Genomic DNA, 26,543 nt, shown 5'->3' with positions numbered 1-26,543 from the left:
CCATTACATCGGTCTGTGGTTTAATAGTCCAGCAATAACACCCACTAGGCCATCATGCTTCCACACCCCCATTTCCCCCCTCACCTTCCTCAAAAAAAAGTGCAATACACTGAAACTGGTTTATGTGAATCAAGGAGTCCTTATCTCCATGTTTGGTGATGAACATAATTAGCTGGTAAGATACTACAATTAACATGGATGTATTCTGGAATTGATAAAACTAGATTAAATATGTTCTTGGATAAACCTTTACAGTCAGTGAGCGGGCCCAGTGCGGACTCACGGTGGTGGTGGAGAGTTTGGGTTACCGGCAGCTTCTGCATTGACAAAGCGGTCCTGCAGCAGAGGTAAATTTGGGTTGCCAGCAGTATCTGCTTGCAGCACAGTTTCAGGGAGGCAATGCCAGAAGCCATTTGGGCCCGCTATGAGACCCTGCGGCATTGGCAGCAGCTGCAATAGCAAGGTGGACCTGAAATGGACTCTTGGCGGGAGTAAAGTTTGGGCCAATGCAGTACCCCAGGAGCATCAGTGGTTATCTGCATTGGCGAGGTCCAGCGATGAATAGGTGGCAAGGACCAGTGGAGGCAAGAATCCACCATGGAATGGCAACTTCTATTCCAGCTTGGCCACATGGCAAAGGGGACATGTGCCTAGCCACCAGGCCCATGATGGAGCACTTGACAAGAGGACTGTAAAGTTAAACGTTTCTTGTTCTGTCTTTATACTTTATGTTTTAGTTTATTTTTCTGTGTTTTACAATGATGCCGGAGAGTGCTATTCCACACAGCCCCAACCACTCCCTATATTTTGCTACAAAATGTGTGACAAATAAATCAAATCAGGAACAAAATATTGGTTGGACATCAGTTTAAAGCAAATATTCTGATCATACTGCTGGCACTGGCATTGGACAACAATGAATGAATTGTGAAAGTAGGGATCAGGCTAGTGATTGATTGGGAGGAGAAGCCAAACATTTATTCATGTTGTACAAAATCATCATGGTTTGGTCAAAGTACATTTTGTGCACAGATTTAATTCCAGCGCAATCTCTTCACAAGAACACTGTAAGTTATTTATTTTGAATTGCCTCAAATAATGAATGATCTAATGTTTATGAAATATTTGTGAGCTACACGTCAACTCATGGTGTCTTTCATTTTTTATTGAAAAATTCATCCATAAATTAATACAAAAATGTATAACAAATGATCAAAGGTGTGAAATAAGGGACAAAAGGCTTTGAGGTGAGAACTCTAATACTTTCTGATGCTTTTCAGTGCACAGGTCTAGAACTTTGCTGATCTGGCCAATTCTACTTGGAAACATGCAAAAACTAGACCATACAACAAAAATTTAACAGGCACCATAGTTTAACAATGCATGCCAACATTTGAAAAAAGGGGCTGGTATTTTCAAGGGTTTTTTTTGCCCATCTTTCTGTACAGTATGTTATTGAAAGTTTGATAGATTTCTACTTCCTTGCCCATTTACCAACTTCTTTGCATGCAATTTGGCTCATGTGCAAACACATTGTGGGTCTTGTGTATAATATGGTAAAAAGCAATTAAAATCAGAAATATCCATCAATTGCATTACGTGAACATGCTTATGAAATGGGCAAAGAATTTACCAAGTCGGTATGTTGAATATTTAGAGGAAAAGAAGTGTTCTGAAAAGATTTAACTTGACACTAGAAGTTAAAATGGGAACATAACAATCAATAGAATTTTGGAATGTGTACTGTATTGCCTTACAGCTGCTTTCCAATTCTTAAACAGTGATGTTTTTCAAAATGTGTTCCATAATATGTTGGAGCATGCATATCTCAATTTTCTCATCTACACAATTACACAAAAGAGAAATTGTTTAGAAAAATCAGCAAAACATGAACAGTACATATTTAAGTGCTTCATCAAAGCCATTTGAGAGAGTATGCGCTTGTGCGTGTGTATATGAAGAGGATAAAAGGAGAGAAGAAAAGACACAAACATAGGCTTACATATAGCTATAATCAAAACAAATACAATTACATGTTTATTTCTGTATTAAAGCAATACCAGTTTCAGAAATAGCAACAACAAGTTACCATTTTAAACCACTACCACTGACAGCTGAAAATGAAACAAATTAGCATTCTCTTTATTGCTATACACTCTGACCGCATCATACACAGTATTCTGGATAATATATGCAATACTTTTTTGTAAAACACCAGCTTTAAAATACTAACAAAAACTAAATAAGGCTAACAGCCTTTCAAGGACAAATATGTCTAGGAGAATGAAATTCTTTGCCTTCAACCTTTTTTAAACAAAAATAGGATCAGCAGAGTCCAAAATAGGATCAGCAGAGTCCAAAATAGGAATTTTATTTTGTGTTCTACTAGCAGCGTGGCAAAAAAAAGGGCAAATTTCATCCCCAGATGTCCTCTCATATTGACTGATCATGACCTTGCAACAAAAGCTTTCATCTCTATACACTTGGGCTGTTCCTCATTGCAAACAGCAGGGCCTGTATCATGACATCACCATTCATTGGTGGATGGGACCATACACTCAAAAGGTGTAAACCAAAGATTGATACCAAAAACTATACATATCTCCACTTCTTTTGCTATTAATGTTTTTCTTTTCCCCATCTCCTCCTGGCACATAGAACACTAGACCTACAACAGTTGTGTTAAAGCTATACAGGCAGCCTCATCATGTATCGAATTAGTCCTAGTCAAAAACCCTGCAGAAGCTTGTGTTTAGCTTCTTGTCCTATTGTTATCATGTGCAGTGAACTGCTACAACATCTAATACTAGAAACCATTTTTATTCAAACAATGGGCATTAGCACCTAGTCAATAAATTGACCGTTTACAAATGTTCACAAATATGATTGGCATAGGAGCAAAGGAACTCACCAATTCAGGCAGATAAGCTCAAAGTATTAGCTAAGTGCTTGGACTAAAAAATGTTAGTTGGATTCCTCAATTTCAGAACATTAAAGAAACACAAACTCAGCAGTTTCAAAGTTTCTGGAAGTTGCCATAAACCAAATTCATAATAATGGAAAATTGCTTCCTACATTTCTACTATACTTTGTTAATTAAAATGTCACAGTATAATTGGCACAAATTTACTTTTTAAAATGCTGATTATTCATTATAATTGTTTATATTTGAGTTAAGTCAAACAACTGCAGTTTGTTGCTTTAATGGAGGCATGTATAAGGATGCCAAATTTTCTAGGAACAATCCATGAATTTCAGCAGCATGAGAGTGTAGCAGTAAAGAGGACTGAAATAGAACACCCATTAAGTTAAATATTCAGGAACACATATGAATCTATTCACCTCACATTTAAAATTAAGGGGATTATATTCAGAGTGTTCTGTGCCATACACATACAACAGTGTCAGACTTATATTGTTGACCTGAACATGTAAACCTTGTGGTTCAGTAGACTATAAATAAAAAAATATCTGGCAATTCACAGCTTATTTACAAAACAAAAGCATCATCCACTAGAAGTGCATTAACAATTGCTAGTGAATAAAAACAAGGTAATTGTATGCTTTCAATTTAATATTTGATCACAAGGTGATTGGAAAGGAAACCGTTCACTTCATTCTTCTTGGCATCCTAAATCAAAATATGGTTTAACAGTTTCCAAGTAGCTCTGCAGTCTTGGAATTCAGGTTGATTCTTTGCCCAGATACTGTTCAGTGGATTCTTCAGTTTGTGTTTCCTTCGTGATTAATGATGTACTATTATCCAATTGGAAAAGCGGGAAGAGGTCACATTGAAGAAGTTCTCCATACAATGATTTTTTCAGGCCTGGTTTTCTCATATTCACCAGCACTGCTGCATAGTCACTGATCAATATTCAATCTGGTGTCAAATAATCAAATCAACTGCCAGCAAATTCCTCATGACTACGTAAAGGAACTTCTGTGTTGTCTCACGGTAGATTTTTTTTTAAACCAGGTTTACAAGTCCATCAATTTTTCTGAGCAAGCGACCCTAACCCTCACTAAACTGTTGTGCCCATTTTAGATTAATAGTGTCTCACTGGAGCCAGCTCCGGTGTCAAGTTTACAGTTATATTTTTAAACAAGGCTTCAACTGTAATATTTGGAAAGTACTTCAAGTTTTGCAGGCCATCAAGTTTTTGCCTTTCTTTAGAATGTCTCAATAAAGCATATCTGTAATTAAAAAAAAACACATTTCAGTGAAACAGTTTATTGAGGATGCTTTCATGTCAGTCAAAATAATCAAATAACCAAATAACAATTTAACAAATACTGCTTGCATTTGTAGACAACAATAAACAAAGTAGAGAGCTTCAATTTTTCAAAATTATTAGCTTCAACAAAAAGTGTAAATATTGTACTAATCGAGTTAGTACCACAACAGATTGAAGTATAGCTGAATTAATATATGAGTGATTCAAAAACAAAACAAATCTATTTTTAGTCAAAATAGTTTTACATTCTTCGATCTTGGTTTGTTACTTATACAATGAAGGGTCAGAATGTGTCAAGAAATCAATGGTTCAGTGGCATTCTTAAAAGGTTTACAGGAACATAGAAACAGGAGTAGATCATTGACCCTATCAAGCCTGCTCCACCATGTTAGGTCATGGCAGATCATCTGTTCAATGCCATTTTACCACACTATCTCCATATCCCTTAATATCATTAATCGCCAGAAATTTATGCTTGAACCTGCTCAATGATTGAGCTTCCACAACCCTCTGGGTTAATGAATTTCATTGATTGTTCAAGTTTGTAGCATTCTCCCAACACCATCTTCTATAAAAAGTTTAGTTTTATGACATCTGTACTGAAGAAATTTTTACAATTTCAGATGTTAAATGATATTCAAATAAACATTTCACAAAACGGAGAAGCATAAACTCAAAAGCCATATTTGAATATTTGCATTTTACTCAGTTATGCTTTATATTTGTAAGTTAAATGGACAATTGGGGAGGTTTTCTTTGGTGTTATGGTTTCCTTAAATGATTAAGGAGCTATGAAATGTACACTAGCCTGGACTTTGCAATAGCAACATATTGAACACGTCAATGCCATCATCAAACTGCACAAACATCAACAGTACCTTTAGGAACCTGCTTGTGCAGAGTAATGTAGAAATGTACAAGTTGTAGTCCAAGATCTACACTTCTGCAAAAATTAGTTTTTGGAGTCTACACCAGAATTGATACTTCTATTTCTAGCTCTCTTCAATCATTTATCATTCCATCAAAAAAAATTACATTAAAACATGTAGGATCAAGTAAGTTTAAAATTTTCTGATTTTTTTCTGTCTGAGACTAGTTTATGTGATTGGCTACTTCCACTTTATATACTGATCTCACTGCCATTATAATCTCGTTATGTGGGTGCCAGATTTAAAATCTGGTTAGGCAAGGGAATTAGTTACATTTTATGAACAGTTCCTGTACAGTCAACAGGAAGTGCCACTATTTTACAGGTGATGGCAAAATCTAGCATGCAATCTTCAAAAAGTCAAGATAGAAAAGATGAATAAATAAGTAATTATTCCATGTAAGGTAGTAACTTTATTTATGAGACTTGGAGTTAGTTGATATTGGTACTTAAAGCACCAATTGCACATGTTCACTGATACTCACACAGTGACAGCCATCAGATTGCATATCAAGGCAGAGATGCTTAGTTAGATTGGAACAAGGTCAGCTAGGTGGACCTCAAAATATGAGTTCTCTGATTGGGGCTGTAAACCTGGTCCAATCAAGGAGCCTGGGCTGACAACTATAAATAGAAATGCCAGGGGTTCTGTTCACTCTAGGCGCTGGCTCTGAGCTAGCTGGGCCAGTGTCATGCACTGTGCAGATATAAAGGGTGACATAGTGATGGGATACTGACCTTCATTAACCTATTTCAGATGAGCCACCTGAAATCGATTTTGGAAACAGTGCTTGGTCAGAGGATGCCCAGAGATTTGTTTTCTTGATAAAGAAAACTTTATCAACTGTGTTGGAATCACATTTCACACATCTGAGAAAATCTCCTTTCTGAAACTTCATCCACAATGATTAGATAAATACTTGGATCAGTTTGTTAGTACACTGCCAATTTAATTTAATGGTCAAAAGCAACACAGCTGTTGCACTCCAGGCCTGAAAGTACATATTTAAGCTTCGAATTCTAATATAGGCTTTTGCACTTTGACAAATACTTTTCTATGGATTTTGAAAATAAAAAAAAATTGAATAATCTACAAAAATTTGTTTATACAAGAAAAGTCAGTCTCAGTGCCAATTTTCCTTTCAGCAAGGGCTTTGCTTCTATTTGCTATCTGCAATGGTTTGGATTGGTTTTTCATTTGTTTCCTACATTTTAATGCTCCTAACCTTTGGAATTTGCTTGAATAAAATGTTGAAAGATAGGGCCAGGTTGATTACGTAAGCTTACACGAGTGAACAGTAATTTATTAATGCATGGGGTAAAAGGACTCAAACGGAATTTAAAGCCAACTTACACATAGGATACTTTCATAATGCTGAATGGCATGTGTTGGAGCGTGAAGGGCACCATTACTACAATAGCGAGTCTAATCTTTTAGAGCTATATATACATGGCAGAAATTCCAGTAAGAATTTCCACCTTGCCAAATACCTATTTTAGCTAATTTTATGAATTAGCATATGCTATTTTGTCTTCTATTGTCTCTTCAGAATCTAAATCCAACAGCATATTAAGATATAATATGAAACGTCCTACTCACCTTCCCAAGAACTGCACTTCCCCTCGATGGTGATGAGGAACTGATTTGTATTTTCCTAAATCACCCCCTGGTCTTGTTACTGTAAGTCCAGCAAACTGAACCCTGAAAACAGCCAAACAGATTCTTTAATAAATGTTCTTAGTTCAATCAAAAAACTTGAACATTTTACACTTACTTTGAAGCAAATAGAGTTTCAAGTCAAACTGTTGGACCAAAGGGTCCGTATCCATGCTGTACATCTGTATGACTCTAAGTGTTGAGGAGAATTTCAACAGCAAACACAGTTGTTACTTGAATTTGCCAAAGTGATCAGCAAGTACAGTTCAAAAAACGTCTAGAAGATTACTCACCTGAGGTAGCAGCACCCATTGCTTTTCATTTTAAATTATCCTCCATTTACCTCAATTTGTGAGAGAGGGGCAGAACAAAGAATAACTCAAGAAACTTGTCCTAATAACAAATCTTACTAATTAACCTAGTGTGATTCAGTCTTCGGCCTGTATACAGTATTGCCATCAAAAAACTTACTCCATTTTTTAAATTAAGAACCAAAGTAATCCAAACAAAAAGCTGTACAAATGAATCTACTTTCTCTTTAAAAGAATACAGAATTCAGTGCATCAATGCTAACAAATATTCAATAACAAAATGTGTAAGTCAAACTTGTCTCAAAAAGACAAGTGAAAAGTATTTTATGGCAATTGCCATAATCTAGAACCTCAAAGCAAGAGCCAAAATTAACTCCATGTCTAGGTTCAAGGTAATTTAGCAGTAATCACGCAGTAACAGATATAATCCTGAAGGGTTTTCAAGTTCATTTCCAACAAGAGATCAACCTTGACTATTTAAAGATTTATTCAATAATGACATTAGTAGGGTTCAGTGCCTACGTAAGGTTTTCACCATTCTTCAACTCGGGTGAAAAATTCATGTCTCAGGATATTTACTCTTCATCTGGCTTCCCCTCTTGTATTTGGGGATGATCTTTTAGCTCTTACATAGCACCATTCCATCACACCTTATCAGGATAACATTCTATTGGAGATCAAATCAGCTTTACAACATCTCTCCCTTGCCAACTGCAGCAGAAAGAAATACATTCAACAATTTCCAAGGAAAAGCAGCTGAACTTTGCAAGTTCCAACATCAGACTGTGAATGCTGGAAATTGAAACTATATCATTCTGTAGCTACTCATCAGGATTGTCACCATATGAACAGATCAAACACCAATGACCCAAGAAAGACATTCCAGCAAAATATCTAAACTCGACCACTGAGTAATGTAAGTATATCTTGTTCTCTCTAAGCTTACTGAAGAGCTTCAATAAATTGATAATTTTATGTAAATGTAAGCATGCAACACCTGTAACATGTAGCAATGCTGCAGCAGTAACTAGTGCCTTTATCTTCAGGGCTACTATATTAAAATTAAAACTAGAAATTTTCCTAATTGAAATAAAATGGAGACAGCTATTCCACAAATCTTATAGTACTGGGGAAAGGTATATCATTGACTTGCATTTTGTAGAATTTGCTCATATTCCTGGGATAGTTTCAAAGCTTCATGGCCTCTTAGGTGCTATCAATTTGAAAAAGATCAGTATGTGTTTAAACTTGGCACATAGACAGACATTTTATTTTCTTCTCTGCAATCTATGAGAGAATAGGTAACAAAAGCAGGGAAGTTGTTTCAATTGGCAGGTGAAACTAGAACGAGGGAGTACAGCCTCAAAATAAGGGGGAACAGATTTAGGAATGATTTGAGGAGGAACTTCTGCACCCAAAGAGTTACGAATCTGTGGAATTCCTTGTCCAGTAAAGCAGTTGAGGCTACCTTGTTGAATGTTTTTAAGGCAGAGATTGGTTTTTGAACAATAAAGGAAGTAAGGGCTATAGTGAGTGAGCGGGTAAGTGGAGCTGAGTCGATGAAAAGATCAGCCATGATCTTATTGAATGGTGGCGCAGGCTCAAAAGGGGCCAGATGGCCTACTCCTGTTCCTAGCTCTTATGTTCTCACATTATTTTTCTTATGACCACCTCACTCTCAATTCTATTTGAATCAGTTTTAATTTTCCTCCCACACCTCCAAACAAACTCACAATACCCAAAAAAATCCAACTGTAGTGAAGCTGTTATCTATTCCTGACAATACATCGAGTAGGAAACTGAACAGAAGAATGGCTGTGACCAGAAAAAGTTTGGCTCATCTGATGTTATCAATCCAGAACTTAGATGAGCCTCTCATATGGCAGTGAGGAATGCAGATACTGGAGATCAGAGTCGAGAGAGTGGTGCTGGAAAAGCATAGCAGGTCAGTCAGCATTCGAGGAGCGGGAGATTTTTAAACAGCAGAGGTCCTTTGCAGTTCTGAGTGTATGTGGCTCTCAGCTGAGGCAGGGCTGACTGTAGAGATTAGGTGGCAGCACATGTCTGCAAGTGTAGAATGGAGGATCCAGAAGGAGAACTGTTTCTGGAGGTTTTGAACTTATAGCAGGTACTGGTTGTCCTGTTCAGATCAAAATTGTGTTGGTCTGAATGTAGTCTGGAATCCATGCGATTGAAGAGCTTTTACCCTAAACATCGATTCTCCTGCTCCTCAGATGCTGCCTGACCTGCTGTGCTTTTCCAGCACCACACACTCGGCTCTCAAATTACAGTACCAATCAATTATCGCAGAGTTTGGCCACACTAAAGAATAAGATCGTAGACAAATCTAGAGCAGTAACTGCAAAATAGTTTCACCGACTGGTAGGCACCAAGAGACATTCTTTGCATGGAACTGGACTGTTTTACCAATTTTTGCCAGATTACTCTTTGGTGTTTAAAGCTGAAATATATAATGCAAAAGCAACTGCTGTTGTCTAGACCAACATGGATGGAATTGAAAAGCTGCTTCTGATAAGGTGGTCCAGGAAGCCACAGTCACAAAGCAATGTAAAGACATAATCCAATTTGTATGCTGCTACCAAGACAGTCTGGATGACCTCCAGTATTTCTGAGTTGTAGATCAGGAAATTGGATAAAATGCATCAATGATAAAGGATAATTATCACCCCAGTGACCTGTTCATCTGCCAGGATAACAGAAACGCTCCAGGATTTCACACTGCAGCATGAAAACACAGAAAACGTGTTTGACCATCAATGGTGTATGGGTAGATGACAACTTAGTGGTATTATCACTTGACTATTAATCCAGAGATCCAAGTAATGCTCTGGGCCCTGGGTTTGAATCCTGCCACAGCAGATGATGGAACTGGAGTTCAACAATAATGCTGAAATAAGAGTCTGATGATAATAATGAAATATCAAGAACAACCCATCTGGTTCACAAATGTCCTTAAGAGAAGGTAACTGCCATCCTTACCTGGTCTGGCTTGCATTCGATTCCAGAACCATAGCAATATGGTTGACTCTTAACTCCCCTCTGGGAAGTTAGGGATGGGCAACAAATGCTGACCGAGCCAGCAATTACCTCAGCCCTTGAATGAATATTAATAAAACCTTTCCAGCTTGCTATGCGGAAAAAGATTGCTTTTATAGTGCTAATTTACAAGATTTTTTAAATACAGTTAACACTTTTACTAAGGTTAGATCATTGTAAGGGGTGAACAAATTTTAAAATAAAAGAATTTTTTCCTTTTTTTGGGACACAGTGCTTGTAGGCAACTCGTGTTCCATCAGGGTTGTAATGTTAAAAGATTAAATTCTACTGTCTCTCTGGACATTAATGTAATATTAAAGGGATAAACTGCACTGTCTTTGGGTGGGGACAAAAGCCATGAAAAAAATGTGGATGACTATCCATTGTAATTTACACTTCATTTAAACATTATTCCGCTGCTATTGTCAAATTAAACTATCAATTCAATCTCTTCCCTTGTCTTGGGGAAATCACTGAGTTAGGAAACCAGTTGCATAATGATTTCCCAGAATTAGGGCATTAGCATTATCTTCGAGGATGATCTCATCCTGCCACTGTACCTGGGATAGCATGTGACTGAGTGACTGGGGTTGTCTTGAGTCCCATGTGACTATGGGGGAGTGGTCAGAGCATCTGTAAGTATGGCCAACTGACCTCTACAAAGGGGAGGTAATGCGATTTCTTTGTGGAGTGCCTCACTTTGACTCAACCTTGCACAGCTACAGAGGGGGTCAAAGGGGGCCACCTAGCTTGTACAAGCTTTAATAAACTTTAACGGTTTCCTTTGGTTCAGAGAGAGCTTTTTGCCACGACCCCGTAAGTTTTGCGAGGTGCGTGTTAAAGGTTCTTCTGGAAAGCCTGTACTGTAACTGCGCTTAATAAATTTGGTTGCTTGCTCACAGAAATTGGTGTGTTGCAGTTGCACCAAGTGTGCAAAACCTCAGGAAAAGAACCTAACAAGGTTACCTCACCTAATACAATGTTGTCGACCAAGCTTTTCATCATCTTCACCTGTTCTAATACAGAATGTTGACGCAGTAATTCAGAGTCACTGTTGAGAAACATCTTAGATGTCTGACCAAATGTCGCATACAAATACCAATTGTTTTCCTTTCTGCAGCCATCAGCATTGCATATCACTCAATTTTCTTTTAATGCCTCTCAACTATCTAGCCCAGATACATTATTGATTTGAATCTACTCTTTGCCAGCTGTGTGGGCCAAACCAATGTCAACAGCGATGGCTCCTCCAAATCCCTCAGTCGCCCGGAAAGAGCTATACCTTCTCTTCCTCATTTGGATATATGGGGTCAGCTTCCACAATTTTTGTGACATTCAGTACAACCTGCCATCACTTTCTGACTCCAAGCATTCCTTCAGCTAAACAATGGAAAGACCAAAGCTGTAGTTTCTACTCCAAACACCATATTCTCATCACTGATTCTGCCCCACTACACTTACCTCAGGATATACTAAACCAATCTATTCAAAGATAATAGCCCTTCAATTCTAAATAATCTACAACAAATATTACTATGATCTCACTTTCATAACTTTCACATCCAGACCAGTCTAATACAAGGCACCCTACCTGGTCTGAGTGACTGAAGACATTTTCCATTTTAGTTATATATGACTGATTCCAAATAAAGAAGGTGTGGTCCCATTTATAGATTCTTCGGTTGGAGTTAAAATAACTTAATGATACCTTTCAGAACCTGGTTTATTTCAACAAAACCTACAATTTACTCATCTTCTCAGAGACTTGATTAATGATAGGTTCCTGCATTTTCCAGATGATTTGGGTCAGGCCTGCTAGCATGCATGTTCCCTCTGCCTTCTTCGTCCCACCTTTCTATTCCATTTGATAACTTCAAATCTGCTGGAGCGACATTATTTAGAGTCGAGGGAATTTCAGTCACAGCCACCTACATTCTGCTTCTTGTCTCCCTCGACTCTTTTTCTCTTGTTCTGTCTTCATCTCATCAAAATCACTTTTGCAAATTAAACATTTAAATCAATCATTCCTCCTAATCCATTCAATTTGTCCTACTATCAGTTTTTCTTTATGCTCTGTAAAGCACGAGGAATGATTTTCTATGTTAGACGGTAGTATGCCAATTTAAGTAGTGATGCTACCATTGATGCATTGCTCATCAACCAGATAGACTGTTTAAAAAAGGTGGAGCGAATGAGAGATTATTTGCAGCTGGCTCATGAATCATAGCCTGTTTTAAGATTTTTCAATCAGTCTGTATTTGTGCACAAAAATATATATCGATTTCAGACAACATCTAAAAACATTTAGAAGTTAGAGCCATGTGATCATTACAAGTAAGCAAGGACATCATGTGGTGTTATTATCTTTGCTTGCATAAGCTTGTGGAAATGAGGGCAAATTGAGTGCATCAGGAAAGTACTTACTTAAAGCTAAAATGCTTCATTGTACAAGTGATAACTATTGCTTTTCATCCTCCCCATTTAGAAAACACACTAATGTCATATTTGTAGCAGCTGATTGCAGCTGTATCAGACAAACATCTTGTTAGTAAATTCTTTATTATCTTTATTAAAAGTCTCTGACTCCAGACTTCCCAGGTCTGGGTGAATACTGCAAGGTGACAGTTCTGGGGAGGGGTATTTGATACAAAGGCAGGATTTGGATTGGGAATTAGTATTAACTACTGGATTTGCTTTGGTTTACTGTGCTGGGATTTTCTGGCACCTGCTACACTGGACATTCTAATGTCAGTTGTTAATATTGGACAAGTCAGATCCCAGACTGAAGTCAGACTTGATAAATAAAAACAAAAACAAAACATGATCTGATGATGTGATCTTTGGGGCGGCACGGTGGCTCAGTGGTTAGCACTGCTGCCTCACAGCACCAGAGACCTGGGTTCAATTCCCGCCTCAGGCGACTGTCTGTATGGAGTTTGCACATTCTCCCCGTGTCTGCGTGGGTTTCCTCCGGGTGCTCCGGTTTCCTCCCACAGTCCAAAGATGTGCAGGTCAGGTGAATTGGCCATGCTAAATTGCCTGTAGTGTTAGGTTAGGGGTATGGGTGGGTTACGCTTCAGCGGGTCGGTGTGGACTTGTTGGGCCGAAGGGCCTGTTTCCACACTGAGTAAAACTAACTAAAAAGAAAAATAAGCACGCAATGCTGCAGATTTGGTTTAAGCATAAAAGCAAACAGTATATTATGCAAAAGACAAAGATGAACTAGGTTAATCTAAATTATTTAGTACAGCATAACTTGAAAGGTTTTAAACACAACAAAAATGCAATTACATCTATTGCAAAGTCATCACTCTGTTGTGCTCAAATACCATAGTAAATCCTCTTCTCTATCAGATCTGTAGGTTTGACTTAATAATTTCTTCCAATTCCCAGTCTGGAGAGTTTCAAACCTATTTATTGATAGGTCACACAACACAAATTAAAATTTTCTTTACTTCAAACAACCCTTTCAGAATTCTACCCAAAACACTTCTGGCCTGGAACTTTCATCAAAAATGTCTTCTGAGGTAACCTATTTCTCAACATTCTGAACTACTGTCTTTCTCTAGGAAAAAAACTTTCATAAATATAATTTCAACCAGGATTTATTTTTACGATCTGAAACAAATAAGTTTTCAAACTAAGGGCTTTAGTTCCTTTAAGCAAATGAAAAAATACATTCCTGATTCTAAATGAAAACAAGTGAAAATTCTTCAATTTTTAGCCTGTTCACTCATCAAATTCTCCCAATGATAACACACATCCAACAACATCCCAGGCATTTACACACTCAGGCTGTTGTTTAAAACAAAAACAAGACTCAGAAACATTGACTGTCAATCAATAAAGCCCCTCATACAAACAAGTTTTTAAAATTCATACATCATAAGAGCACCGTACAGGCCCTTTGACCCACCATGTTGCGCCAACTTGCGAGACCAATCTAAAGCCCATCTAACCTACACTATTTCAATATCACCCATATGTTTATCCAATGACCACTTAAATGCCCTTAAATGTTGGCGAGTCCACTGCTGTTGCAGTTAGAGCATTCCATGCCCTTACTATCTGAGTAAAGAACCTACCTCTGATATCTGTCCTGTATCTATCACCCCTCAATTTAAAACGGTGTCTCATCATGCTAGTCATCACCATCTGTCCACTCTATCTGATCATCTTGTATGTCTCTATTAAGTCACCTCTTAACTTTCTTCTCTCCAACAAAAACAGCTTCAAGTCCCTCAGCCTTTCCTCATAAGACCTTCCCTCCAAACCAAGCAGCATTCTGGTAAATCTCTTCTGCACCCTTACCAATGCTTCCAGATCCTTCCCATAATATGGTGACCAGAACTGCACACAATGCTCCAAGTGCAGCCACACCAGAGTTTTGTACAGCTGCAACTTGACCTCATGCACCAAAACTCAATCCCTCAACCAGTAAACACTAACACACCATACGCCTTCTTACCTGCCCTATAAACCTGGTGACAACTGTCAGGGATCTGTGCATATGGACAATGAGATCTCTCTGCTTATCCATATTAGCAAGAATCTCACTACCAGTCCAGTATTCTATATTCCTATTACTCCTTCCAAAGGAATCACCTCACATTTTTCCACATTAAACTCCATTTGCCACTTCTTCACCCAGCTCTGCAGCTTATCTATGTCCCTCTGTAACCTGAAATATCCTTCCACACTGTCCACAACTCACTTTACTGACATCCGCAAATTTTCTAAGCCATCCTTCTACGCCCTCATCCAGGTAATTTATAAAAATGTCAAACAGCAATGGCCCCAAAACAGATCCTTGCAGAACACCACTAGTAACTGAACTCTAGGATGAACATTTCCCATCAACCACCACCCTCTGTCTTCTTGCAGCTAGCCAATTTCTGATTCAAACTGCTAAATCACCCTCAATCCCATGCATCCAAATTTTCTGCAATAGCCTACCGCGGGGAGCCTTATCAAACGCTTTACTGAAATTACTTTTAAAGTGGTATTGATTTGAATACATCCACCTGTTTTAAACCAAAGTGTTTTGTATGAATTGAATTCATAACATATGAATTTAGACATAAAGCTACTTAAATATATCAAAACTAACCTACCTTTTCCAGAGATCATCATCTTCACCTCCCCAACCCCAAAATGCATTTGGGAAACCATTGATTTTCCTAAACTGTTCCACTGTTAATCCACTCACTCCGCCAAAAAATTCATCATAAGGAAGCCTGTCAAAAAGAAAAGAAAAACTATAATAAACAATTAAAATATCTTTTAAATAATTCAATACTCAATTAAGTGCTATAAAAGGTTTAAAATAAGACAGATTTGGGTTGTAAATTTGCTCGCTGAGCTTTTGGTTTGTTCTCAGACATTTTGTTACCATGCTAGATAAAATGATCAGTGAGCCTCTGCTGGTATTTTGTCCCACTTTCTATTTATGGGTCTTGGACTGTTAAAAGTTGGGTAATAACATTTTCAGATCTTTTTCTCGGAGGTTAGTGATTAAACATCTGAAAACAAACCTACTAGCACAGTGAGCAAACGTACAACCCAAACCCCAACTTGAGCTACAAATCTTCTCAAAAGCTGCAATAAGACAGATTCATATGGTTGCAGGAGTATATCACAGAAAATTATGTGAACGCACAACTTTGGAGAACCAGTAGGCGATTCAGCCCATTGAGCCTGCTCTTCCATTCAAAAATCCACATTCCTACCTAATAACCTTTCACCATCTCGCTGAAGAACAATCTGGCTCAAAAGAATTCAAGGATTCTGTTTCCACAACCCTTTTGGAAAACAGGTTTCAAAGACACTCAAGCCTCAGAAAAAAAGTTTGCTTCAGATATGAACTAAATGGGTGGCCCCTAATTCTTCATTAAGAGAAGACATTCTCTCCACATCTATGCTATCAAGATTCCTCAAATCACTTCATTCTTCAAAACACCAGCACATACACATCAAACCCATCCAATCTTTCCTTTTATGACAACTCCAGCACTTGAGGTATTAGTCTAGTAAAACTTCTCCAAACGGTCTTAAAGCATCTTCCCATAAAAGGAAAGTGACCAATATAGTACATAATACTCCAGATGCCACCTTACCAGTGCCCTGTATAATTGAAACAAACTTTCTTAGGTCTATATTCAAATCCCCTCAAGATAAATGAACAGATTGACTTTCCAACTTACTTATTTTACCTGCACACTCACTTTTTGATGCAAGAATGAGTCATGGAGATATACAGCATGGAAACAGACCCTTCGGTCCAACTTGTCCATTGGACCAGATATCCCAACCCTTTCTAGTCCCACCCACCAGCAGCTGGCTCATATCCCTCCAAACTCTTCCTATTCATATACCCATCCAGATGCCTTTTAAAATGTTGTAATTGTACTAGCCTCCACCTACACACACACACGCACAGAGCGTGAAAACGTTGCCAATTAGGACTGTTATCTCTTTCCCCTCTCACCCTAAATCTATGCCCTCTAGTTCTGGACTCCCCCACCCCAGGGAAAAGACTTTGTCTATTTACTCTATCCACGCCCTCACGATTTTATAAACTTCTGGAAGGTCACCCCTCAGTCTCTGATGATCCAGTGAAAACAGCCCCAGCCTATTCAACCTCTGCCGAAAGCTCAAATCGTCCAACCCTGGCAACGTCCTTGTAAATCTTTTCTGAACGCTTTCAAGTTTCACAACATCGTTCAGAAATATGTAAGTGCACACAATATTCCAAAATTGGTCTAATCAACATCCTGTCCAGGTGCAACATGACCTTCCAACTCCTGTACTCAATACTTTGATCAATTAAGGAAAGCACACCAAACGCCTTCTTCACTATCCTATCTACCTGCAACTCTACTTTCAAGGAGCTATGAACTTGCAGTCCAAGATCTTTTTGTTCAGCAACACTCCCCAGGACCTTACCATTAAGGTGTATAAGTCCTGCTAAGATTTGCTTTCCTAAAATGCAGCACCTCACATTTATCTAAATTAAACACCATCTGCCACTCCTCAGCCCATTGGAACTCATTGCCTCAGAGGGCTGTAGAGATCCCGCTGTAATCAGAGGTAATCTTCTTTACTGTCCACTACACCTCCAGTTTTAGTGTCATCTGCAAACCTACTAACTATACCTCTTAAGCTCACATCCAAATCATTTACATAAATGATGATAAATATTGGACACAGCACCGATCCTTGTGGTACTTCACTGGTCACAGGCCTCCAAACTGCAAAATAACCCTACAAGGACACCAAGAACCTTCATCTCAAAGCTCCTCAATACTCTCACCATTTAGATAATATGCACCATTTCATATTCTTTTTACCTAAATGAACAATCTCACATTTTCCCACATGATACTCCATCTGCCACATAGTCTATTACTCCTAACCTATCAATGTTTTTATAACTCCCTGGTGTTCTCTTCATAAATTACTTCCCTATCTTTGCACCATCACCAGATTTGATAACCATACCTTCCATCCCTTCATCCAAGTTATTTACATAAATTGTAAGTGGTTGAGGTCCTAGCATTGACCCTTCCGTCTGCCAGGATCAGGGTTTACACTCGACATGATGAATAATAATGAAAATGATGGTTGGAGCAATTACCAATGGAGTCACCTCATATAACCTTCTTGCTGATCTTTTACACAGCACAACCAAGATTCTTTGAACAAATCACAAGCTTACAGAGCTTTCTGAAGAATTATGCATAGTGTGGATCTTCACTGAGGAGTGCAAAGTAAAATGACTGGACATCTTGTGAACTTCACTCAAATGTTAAAGCTACATGTACTTTCCTGAATGACTTTTTTTTAAAAACAGACCTATTTCTAGATGTGACTAACCAATCACTTAAGATCAAATGAGAGGTGGACGTACAAATACATGTATTTATCCAGCTTAGCTGCAAAATGTCTTGGCATCTGTCCACAACCGTAGTAGTTGCGATCATTTTCAGGGATATGATCAACATCGTGAAAGATTACACAATCCCAGTCCATGTCTTTCAAAGCCTCCATAAATCCAACATTGAACAGCATTGCACGATTAAATGGGTGGAAACCAGCCTGATGAATAAAGAAAGAAAACAATTAACCTTCAACACCATTCAAGTTCTTTAGAAATGCTCTTTTAAAGTATTAGCCAAGAGTGGGAAAGGTCCTTTTCAGTGTTACTTGTAACAGAATTACAACTGTTTGAAAATGTTGTGTACAGTTTTACTACATCTAGAAGCACAAAGAATATACTTCAACTATTCCACTAACAATCTCAAAATTATGGAGACTGTAAACATCTCAATATTAGAATATGGATTTTATCTACATTGTCTGATTTTCAATTTTGGGCAATGGAATTTTAAAAATCTTTTGAAATAATAAGTTTTCATTGCCTCTATTGAAAAAGATGTGTAGTTTGCAATCATTCAATCACATTGCAATTGGTAGCAAAAAAGGAAACTAGGGTGCTGGAAACAGGACCAATAACAATGCAACACACAATTATAACAGAAGGAAGACATTTATACAGTATAACATTTTTCATGACGATTGGACAAAGTGCTTTATCACCAATGAGTTAGTTACATTTTAAGTCCAGTTAATGCTATACTGTCAGAAACACAACAATCAAGTTGCACTAGTCAGAGCAGTTTTGGGCTCCATAATTAAAGGAGGGTGTTGGAGGGGGTCCAAAGGAGGTTTACAAGAATGATCCCAGGGACGAAGGACTTGCCATATGAGGACTAATTGAGGACTCTGGGACTATAAGCAATGGAGTTTAGAGGGATATTGGGTGTGGGTGGGGGGGGGGGGGGAGGGGGGAATCTCATCGAAACTTACAGAATTTTGACAGAACTGGATAGAGTGGATATGAAGATGATGTTTCCATCATGAGTAGGACCTGAGCACACAGCAGAGTGACAAATGACTCTTTAGAACTGAGAGGAGGAGGAATTTCTTCATCCAGGGGGCACAGAATCTGTGGAACTCATTGCCTCAGAGGGCTGTGGAGATCAAATCATTGAATAGATTTTAAGACAGAGATAGATATGTTCTTGATTGGTCAGGGAGATCAAAGATTACAGGGAGAAGGTAAGAAAACAGAGTTCAGAAACATATCAGCCATGACTGAATGATGCAATAAACTCGATGGGCTGAATAGTTTTATTCTGCTCCTATGCCTTATGGTCTTACCAGTACACTCCCACAAGATAATGGGCTAATGACCAGATAATTATTTCTATTGTGATATTGATTGTGGGAGGAGTATCGGTCTAGACACCAAGGATAATTCACCTGTTCTTTCTAGTAGTTATAGTTTTATGGGGTCTTCTACATTCAGCCAAGCAGACAGACTGAGGCTGGATTTAACATTTCTTCAAAACGCATCAGAGAAGGTGGTGAACCAAAACACATGCAAGGATGCGTTTCAAAGCTAGACTTAAATCCATAGCAATTTCCGATAAATATAGTGCTGCTTTTCAAAAAACCAACTTCAGCGATGTAATCCCTTTTTTATTATTGAATTTTAGGCTGCAAAAATGTAAAACCATTTAAGTTTCCTGCACTCCTGTATCTTATGGTCATACATTCATGCAATTCTTTTCATGTTCTTTAGGTTTTAGTGTGTGGCTTGTAAAGAATACCAATCCTTGTGTGGGCGTATACTTGGACATTGGGCAGCCAACTGGAGAAAAAGATGGCATCAGCTTGCTTAGATCGATGTAAGCGACCATATAGCATGACTTGAAAGAGTAGCCTTAATGTCCATACCAATATTTATCCCTCAATGTCACAACAGGAACAGATTATCTGATCATCAGCACATTGCTTCTTGTGGAGTTTACTGCTGCAATTTGATTGTTGAGTTCCCTGAAGTACAGCAATGACTGGACTTGACCTGTACTTTATTGGCTATAAAGCATTCAGTCCATAGGTGATGAAAAATGTGATTATAAACACAAATGTTTTTTTTTCCCCTACCAAAGTGCATTGACCTCCTGAGCTTGAAGGCACTTGCTGCCTGCTCTAACCAGGTGCATATTCTGGTGGTTGATCACCAAGAATGTGTTAACTTTCAGAGTACAGGAAATACTCCTTTCAGTAAAAGGTCTTTTACCAAGAAGGGCTCAACTCAATTCTGCCTTTTAGACAAGTAGAAAATGTTTTTTCACCACCCTCATCCCACACACTGGATGTCCTGGTGGTCAGTCAGGCAGATGAAGCAAGGCCTTGCAGCACATGCTCAAGCCAAAGAACTACTCACCACAACGGATGCAACCATACTGCCCCAGTTTCCTTCATATTAAGAACAGCATGTATTGGTCCCTTCATTTGGGCTTTTAAAAATATATATTTACAGAGAAGGAAGAAACAAGACAAAAATAGCTAACCAACTAATACAAAGTCTTTTCTGCCAAAAGCTCACTGTGGATTTACCTTGAGTTTACTGTAACACTATTTTCACAAGTCGCATGTTCCTCAGACATGTTACAATCATAGCAAGACTAACTGGCAATCAGATCAAACTCTCCCATTAGAGAATGACACTGCAGCAGGCAAGATCAAATGCTACATTCCAGACAAACTACAGGGTGTGCTTTCTCCTTCAAAATGGATCAGAAATCTGACTCAACCCACTAGGTGTTGGAAGTTGGCACACTCTTAAAATTAGAGATCCAGTCCATCAGGCTGTGCATCACACCCACTTTGTTGTGGATCACTCTTCTTTAGTTTTCACAGGAAGTCAAGTATTTACCACTTCAATTTTTAATTACTCTAAGCTCCTCCTGTTTGTAATTTTTTTAATAAACCCTATACATTAAGGCAGGGCCTTTATCCTAACGAGTGAAGTACCTGATGATGATATGCATTTGGTCCCATTCCCATACACTTCTGCAGTGTTCCTATCCTTAGGAAAAGTTAATATACTTCACTACTCTCCCACATACTTCTGGTAATACTCTCAAAATTTTTGTTCTTGAATTGCTAATTCACCAGTTGGTGAAAATTGTATACCCAATAAAAAGGAAGTAATTATCATATTGTCTTGTTTCTGATAAATATACATCTTGCTTCTATTGTCTCTGTATATAATTAAGGACTGTTTATTGCTAATACAATTATTGCGAATCTCTTACATGTCCTCTTGAGGTATTAACATTTTCAAAAGTTATGCCAGTAGAATTGATAATGAAACTCCAAGTGCATCCAAATCTATTATTTATTTTGCTTTAATACATCTTGGATTTTGTACTTTCTAAAATATTTTCTAGAGTTTTGCAACCCAAATATTGTCCATTTAAAGCTTTGTCTGTACCCTTTTATATCTGCTCCGTGAAATATATAACTAGGTCTATCATCCATTGGAAATAGATCATCTCTTACTTCTTTGCATTGCAGTTTAGCTGCACAATTTATTACTCTGTTCACTTCCTCCTACAGTCATTTTAAAGTTTAGTCCGACCAACTACGTTGTTGATTTTTCTGTCATCGCAACCCAGTTCAAATCATTTACACACATATGACAGCACGACTATTAGTTACATCCACAAGATTTTGACAATTCGAAATGCTAGGAAATGCATAACACTAAGTCAAAAATAGCATCTATATGCAAAGTGCTTTAAATTAGTAAATTTTTTTAGTGCAGTTTATGAAAGGTATTCATAAATAAGTGATGGATAAATATAATTTATTAATTCCATTCTTTACGTGCTTACTTTAGAGTTTGTGTTCATAGAGTGCAAAGTTTAGGCTGGCATTGAATTTACCAACCTGAAAACAAATCTAACTTTTCTGACAAGAATACTGAAAAGCATTTGGAAAATAAGCTTTTATTTTCCATATATGAGATTTGTACAGCAGCGCCATTAGAAAAAGGCAGCACGCATCTGTTCGGTAGACTCAACTTTGTTTTAAAATAGGCAAGTTCTACGTGACTAAGCATTTGCAGAAGCTATAACCAAAGAAAGTTTCTGAATGGCATGATGGTACCTTGCTCCTAATCGATACCGTTCAGTTTTTAATTAAGCAATCTTAATTATTTACAATTATTGTCTTTATTTTTACAAATACCTCTTTAATCATTAATGAGCCTAAACACTGAGTTAGTGAATTTTTTGATAAAAATGCTACCACAGCAATGATGCGTGCTATTTTCACTTGCCATTCATATTAAATAATGCTGTTGGCTGTATAAAGTGTCTGTAACTTACAGTAGGCATTTTAATAGCAGCAATGGAATTAGTTATAACATGTCACATCCATATTGCTAAGTAGTGGAAAGTTAAATTTATGCTACATGGAGGGCATGAACCTGAAAACAAAGTTTTGGCCTATTTGCATCACTCACCTGTTCAATAACATAAAACGCAAACTCCAAACGTTGGTGTTGTAGCATTGGAATGAGATGTTTCAACAGGATTGGGAGATGCTCGTGACGATTGCGGAATGGGATCAAAATTGCCACCTGAAATCATAACACTCAGATCAGGTCATCTGCCATATCAGATTTGAGGGGCAAAACTCTGGAGACACGTTCAAAATGTTCAAGCATTCCAAAAATTAGCTACTGTCAATGCTGCATAGCATCAGAGAGAGAGTCAGTGTTTCCTACATTACATATTCCATGACGTGACCACACCACAGGTAAACAGAGTTCTGAACAGTTGATTGGTGACAAAGAGATGTAATTAAAAAGCAGAAAGTGCAGGAGTATTCGGGGTGTGTGCCACTCTCAACACAGTAATCGACATTGGATACGACTAGCAGTGACAACCAGGGATTGAACACAGGAGGAAAACAGCAAAGTGTATAAATTCCACAGTTAGTAGAAGAAACAGAATTTTTGTAACCGTCATGGTATGACCCACATTGTATATTGCCTCTCTTGAATCAGGGTAAGGAACATCATGGAGAAGAGTGCTGATTATACTATTAGGGAAAGGGAGGATTGAGTCAAATTAAGTCATACATTAATACAGTTTTTATTTTTTTGAGGGGTGTGAGGGGCACTAATATCCATTGCTCAAACTTTAAAGAAGTTACTGATCAAGTTAAAAGTAGGACTTCAAAAAAAAGTAGAGATCTCTGGTTGAATTGCAATTTGAATTCATGAACAAAAGGCAGAAATGGAAAGAGACGGGAAGATCATAGTACAACTCGAGACAAGGTATGGGGAAATGGGTGAGGGAGGTGGGGGAGAAGAGCTTCAAATTCTTGGAATGTTAAGGTGAGACCTGCGGCAAGGGACACCTGCTCAAAAAGGCCAGGTTAGTCACGGTCCTGTTGAGGTTCAATGTCTGTGGAAAGGTTCACTACTGAAATAATTGGCAGGACGAGGTGGGTTCCAGACTACAGAAGTAAAAGTGGATTAAAAGATGCCCATGAGTGAGATAGTTGGTTTGTACTAGAAAAGAACCTTGTACCTCACTGAGGAGCCTAGGAAGGGCTGTAAGTAATATGCAGATAGGTTTAGAGAGTACACAAAAAGCAAAAATAAGTAGTGAATAAAGTGATACAAACAGGGAATGCAATAAAATTGTAATACTTCTGATTGGGGATGTCATGGTACTGTACAAAAGAACAGAATGCCCTGAGGAAGTAGAGAAATTGAAGAGCAAATCTTCAGAGAAATCAGTGATGCATAATAACTATAAAATATTGATATTGGGAAGCATTCATTACCTAAATATCAATTTGGATAATGTTGACATGAATGAAAATGAAGGGGAAGAATTTGTGACAAGTCATAGAGTCATAGAGATGTACAGTATGGAAACAGACCCTTCAGTCCAACCTGTCCACACCGACCAGATATCCCAAACCAATCTAGTCCCACCTGCCAGCACCCGGCCTATATCCCTACAAACCCTTCCTATTCATATACCCATCCAAATGCATCTTAAATGTTGCAATTGTACCAGCCTCCACCACATCATCCGGCAGCTCATTCCATACACGTACCACCCTCTGCGTGAAAACGTTGCCCCATAGGTCTCTTTTATAGCTTTCCCGTCTCACCCTAAACCTATGTCCTCTAGTTCTGGACTCCCCGATCCCAGGGAAAAGACTTGGTCTATTTATCCTACCCATGCCCCTCATAGTTTTGTCAACCTCTATAAGGTCACCCCTCAGCCTCCGACGCTCCAGGGAAAACAGCCCCAGACTGTTCAGCTCAAATCTTCCAACCCTGGCAACATCCTTGTAAGTCTTTTCTGAACCCTTTCAAGTTTCACAATATCTTTCCAAGAGGAAGGAGACCAGAATTGCACGCAATATTCCAACAGTGGCCTAACCAATGTCCTGTACAGCCATAACATGATCTCCCAACTCCTGTACCCAATACTCTGACCAATAAAGGAAAGCACACCAAATGCCTTCTTCACTATCCCACCTACCTACGACTCCACTTTCAAGGAGCTATGAACCTGCACTCCAAGGTCTCTTTGTTCAGCAACACTCCCTCGAACCGTACCATTAAGTGTATATGTCCTGCTAAGATTTGCTTTCCCAAAACGCAGCACCTCGCATTTATCTGAATTAAACTCCATCTGCCACTTCTCAGCCCATTGGCCCATCTGGTCCAGATCCTTTTGTAATCTGAGGTAACCCTCTTCGCTGTCCACCACACCTCCAATTTTGGTGTTATCTGCAAACTTACTAACTGTATCTCTTATGCTCGCATCCACATCATTTATGTAAATAACAAAAAGTAAAGGACTCCGTGCCAATCCTTGTGGCACTCCACTGGTCACAGGCCTCCAGTCTGAAGAACAACCCTCCACCACCACCTTCTGTCTTCTACCTTTGAGCCAGTTCTGTATCCAAATGGCTAGTTCTCCCTTTATTCCATGAGATCTAACCTTGCTAATCAGTCTCCCATGGGGAACCTTGTCGAACGCCTTCTAGTCCATATTGATCACATCTACCACTCTGCCCTTATCAATCTTCTTTGTTACTTCTTCCAAAAACTGAATCAAGTTTGTGAGACATGATTTCCTACACACAAAGCCATGCTGACTATCCCAAATCAGTCCTTGCCTTTCCAAATACATTTACATCCTGTCCCTCAGGATTCCCTCCAACAACTTGCCCACCACCGAGGTCAGGCTCGCTGGTCTATAGTTCCCTGGCTTGTCTTTACCGCCCTTCTTAAACAGTGGCACCACGTTTGCCAACCTCCAGTCTTCCGGCACCTCACCTGTGACTACCGATAATACAAATATCTCAGCAAGCGGCCCAGCAATCACTTCTCTAGCTTCCCACAGAGTTCTCGGGCACACCTGATCAGATCCTGGGGATGTATCCACCTTTAACTGTTTCAAGATATCCAGCACTTGCTCCTCTGTAATATGAACATTTTGCAAGATGTCACCATCTATTTCCCTACAGTCTATATCTTCCATATCCTTTTCCCGCAGTAAATGCTGTTGTAAAATATTCATTTAGTATCTCCCCCATTTTCTGTGGCTCCACACAAAAGGGCCGCCTTGCTGATCTTTGAGGGTCCCTATTATCTTCCTAGTTATCTTTTGTCCTTAATATATCTGTAAAATCCCTTTGGACTCTCCTTAATCCTATTTGCCAACACTATCTCAAGTCCCCTTTTTGCCCTCCTGATTTTCCTCTTAAGTATACTCCTACTTCCTTTATACTCTAAGGATTCACTTGATCTATCCTGTCTATAACTGACATATGCTTCCTTCTTTTTCTGAACCAAACCCTCAATTTCTTTAGTCATCCAGTATTCACTATACCTACAAGCCTTCCCTTTCAGGATGAACTTCGTTCATCTCTTATGCTCTTGGTCCAACTAAAAAGGAGATGTTTCTGGATTTGGCACTGGAAAATGAAATGGGCCAAATGCTTTTGGGAGAAAGAGTTTCTAAAGAGAGAACACTAAACAAGGTTTAGATTAGCAACAAAGAGTAAAGTAAACTGAACTTCTAAAAGGAAGAGGGCTAACTTCAATGAGATGAGAGGGAATATAGATGGATGAAAAGGTCACCAAACACTGACAAGTAAAGCAAGGTGATTGTTGAGGACAGTCTGTGGGTTATAGACTAGATACAACCAAAGGGTGAACAGGAGGAAGAACTAAAGTCAGGGCTCAGTAGATGCCAAGAGAGCAACAACAAAGGAGTGCATGATTGATGTCACATTACGTCTTGAAGTAAAAATAAGGTCAAATTCAAACAGTTGAGGAAAAGCAGTTGACTGATAAAGACAGAACGAAAACTGAATTGCAGGCAACAAAAAGAAACTCAAAAGTCTACTAACCTTTAAATACCAAGTGGACAATAAAAGGGTAGGGATATTAAGGA

At 38.5% G+C, this 26,543-nt stretch overlaps 1 protein-coding gene across 2 annotated transcripts in view; it reads right to left on the bottom strand.

Moving 5' to 3' along the window:
- Window positions 1-1,144: 1,144 nt before the first annotated feature.
- LOC140462987 (beta-1,4-galactosyltransferase 5-like) overlaps window positions 1,145-26,543 on the bottom strand; it is a 97,825-nt gene continuing 72,426 nt past the window's right edge. For both annotated transcript variants that reach the window (XM_072556566.1, XM_072556567.1), the window contains exons 5-9: window positions 22,571-22,687; window positions 18,098-18,285; window positions 15,303-15,425; window positions 6,764-6,865; window positions 1,145-4,194 (exon numbers count right to left, since the gene is read on the bottom strand). In XM_072556566.1, the coding sequence (XP_072412667.1) occupies window positions 4,047-4,194; window positions 6,764-6,865; window positions 15,303-15,425; window positions 18,098-18,285; window positions 22,571-22,687 (678 nt within the window). In that variant the 3' untranslated portion in view covers window positions 1,145-4,046. The remainder of the gene's footprint in view (window positions 4,195-6,763; window positions 6,866-15,302; window positions 15,426-18,097; window positions 18,286-22,570; window positions 22,688-26,543) is intronic.

The sequence above is a fragment of the Chiloscyllium punctatum genome, chromosome 37 (assembly GCF_047496795.1).
Source record: "Chiloscyllium punctatum isolate Juve2018m chromosome 37, sChiPun1.3, whole genome shotgun sequence".
Lineage (NCBI taxonomy): Eukaryota > Metazoa > Chordata > Chondrichthyes > Orectolobiformes > Hemiscylliidae > Chiloscyllium > Chiloscyllium punctatum.
Note: the sequence above shows the minus strand (reverse complement) of the source record. Positions and strands in the feature narration are given on the sequence as shown.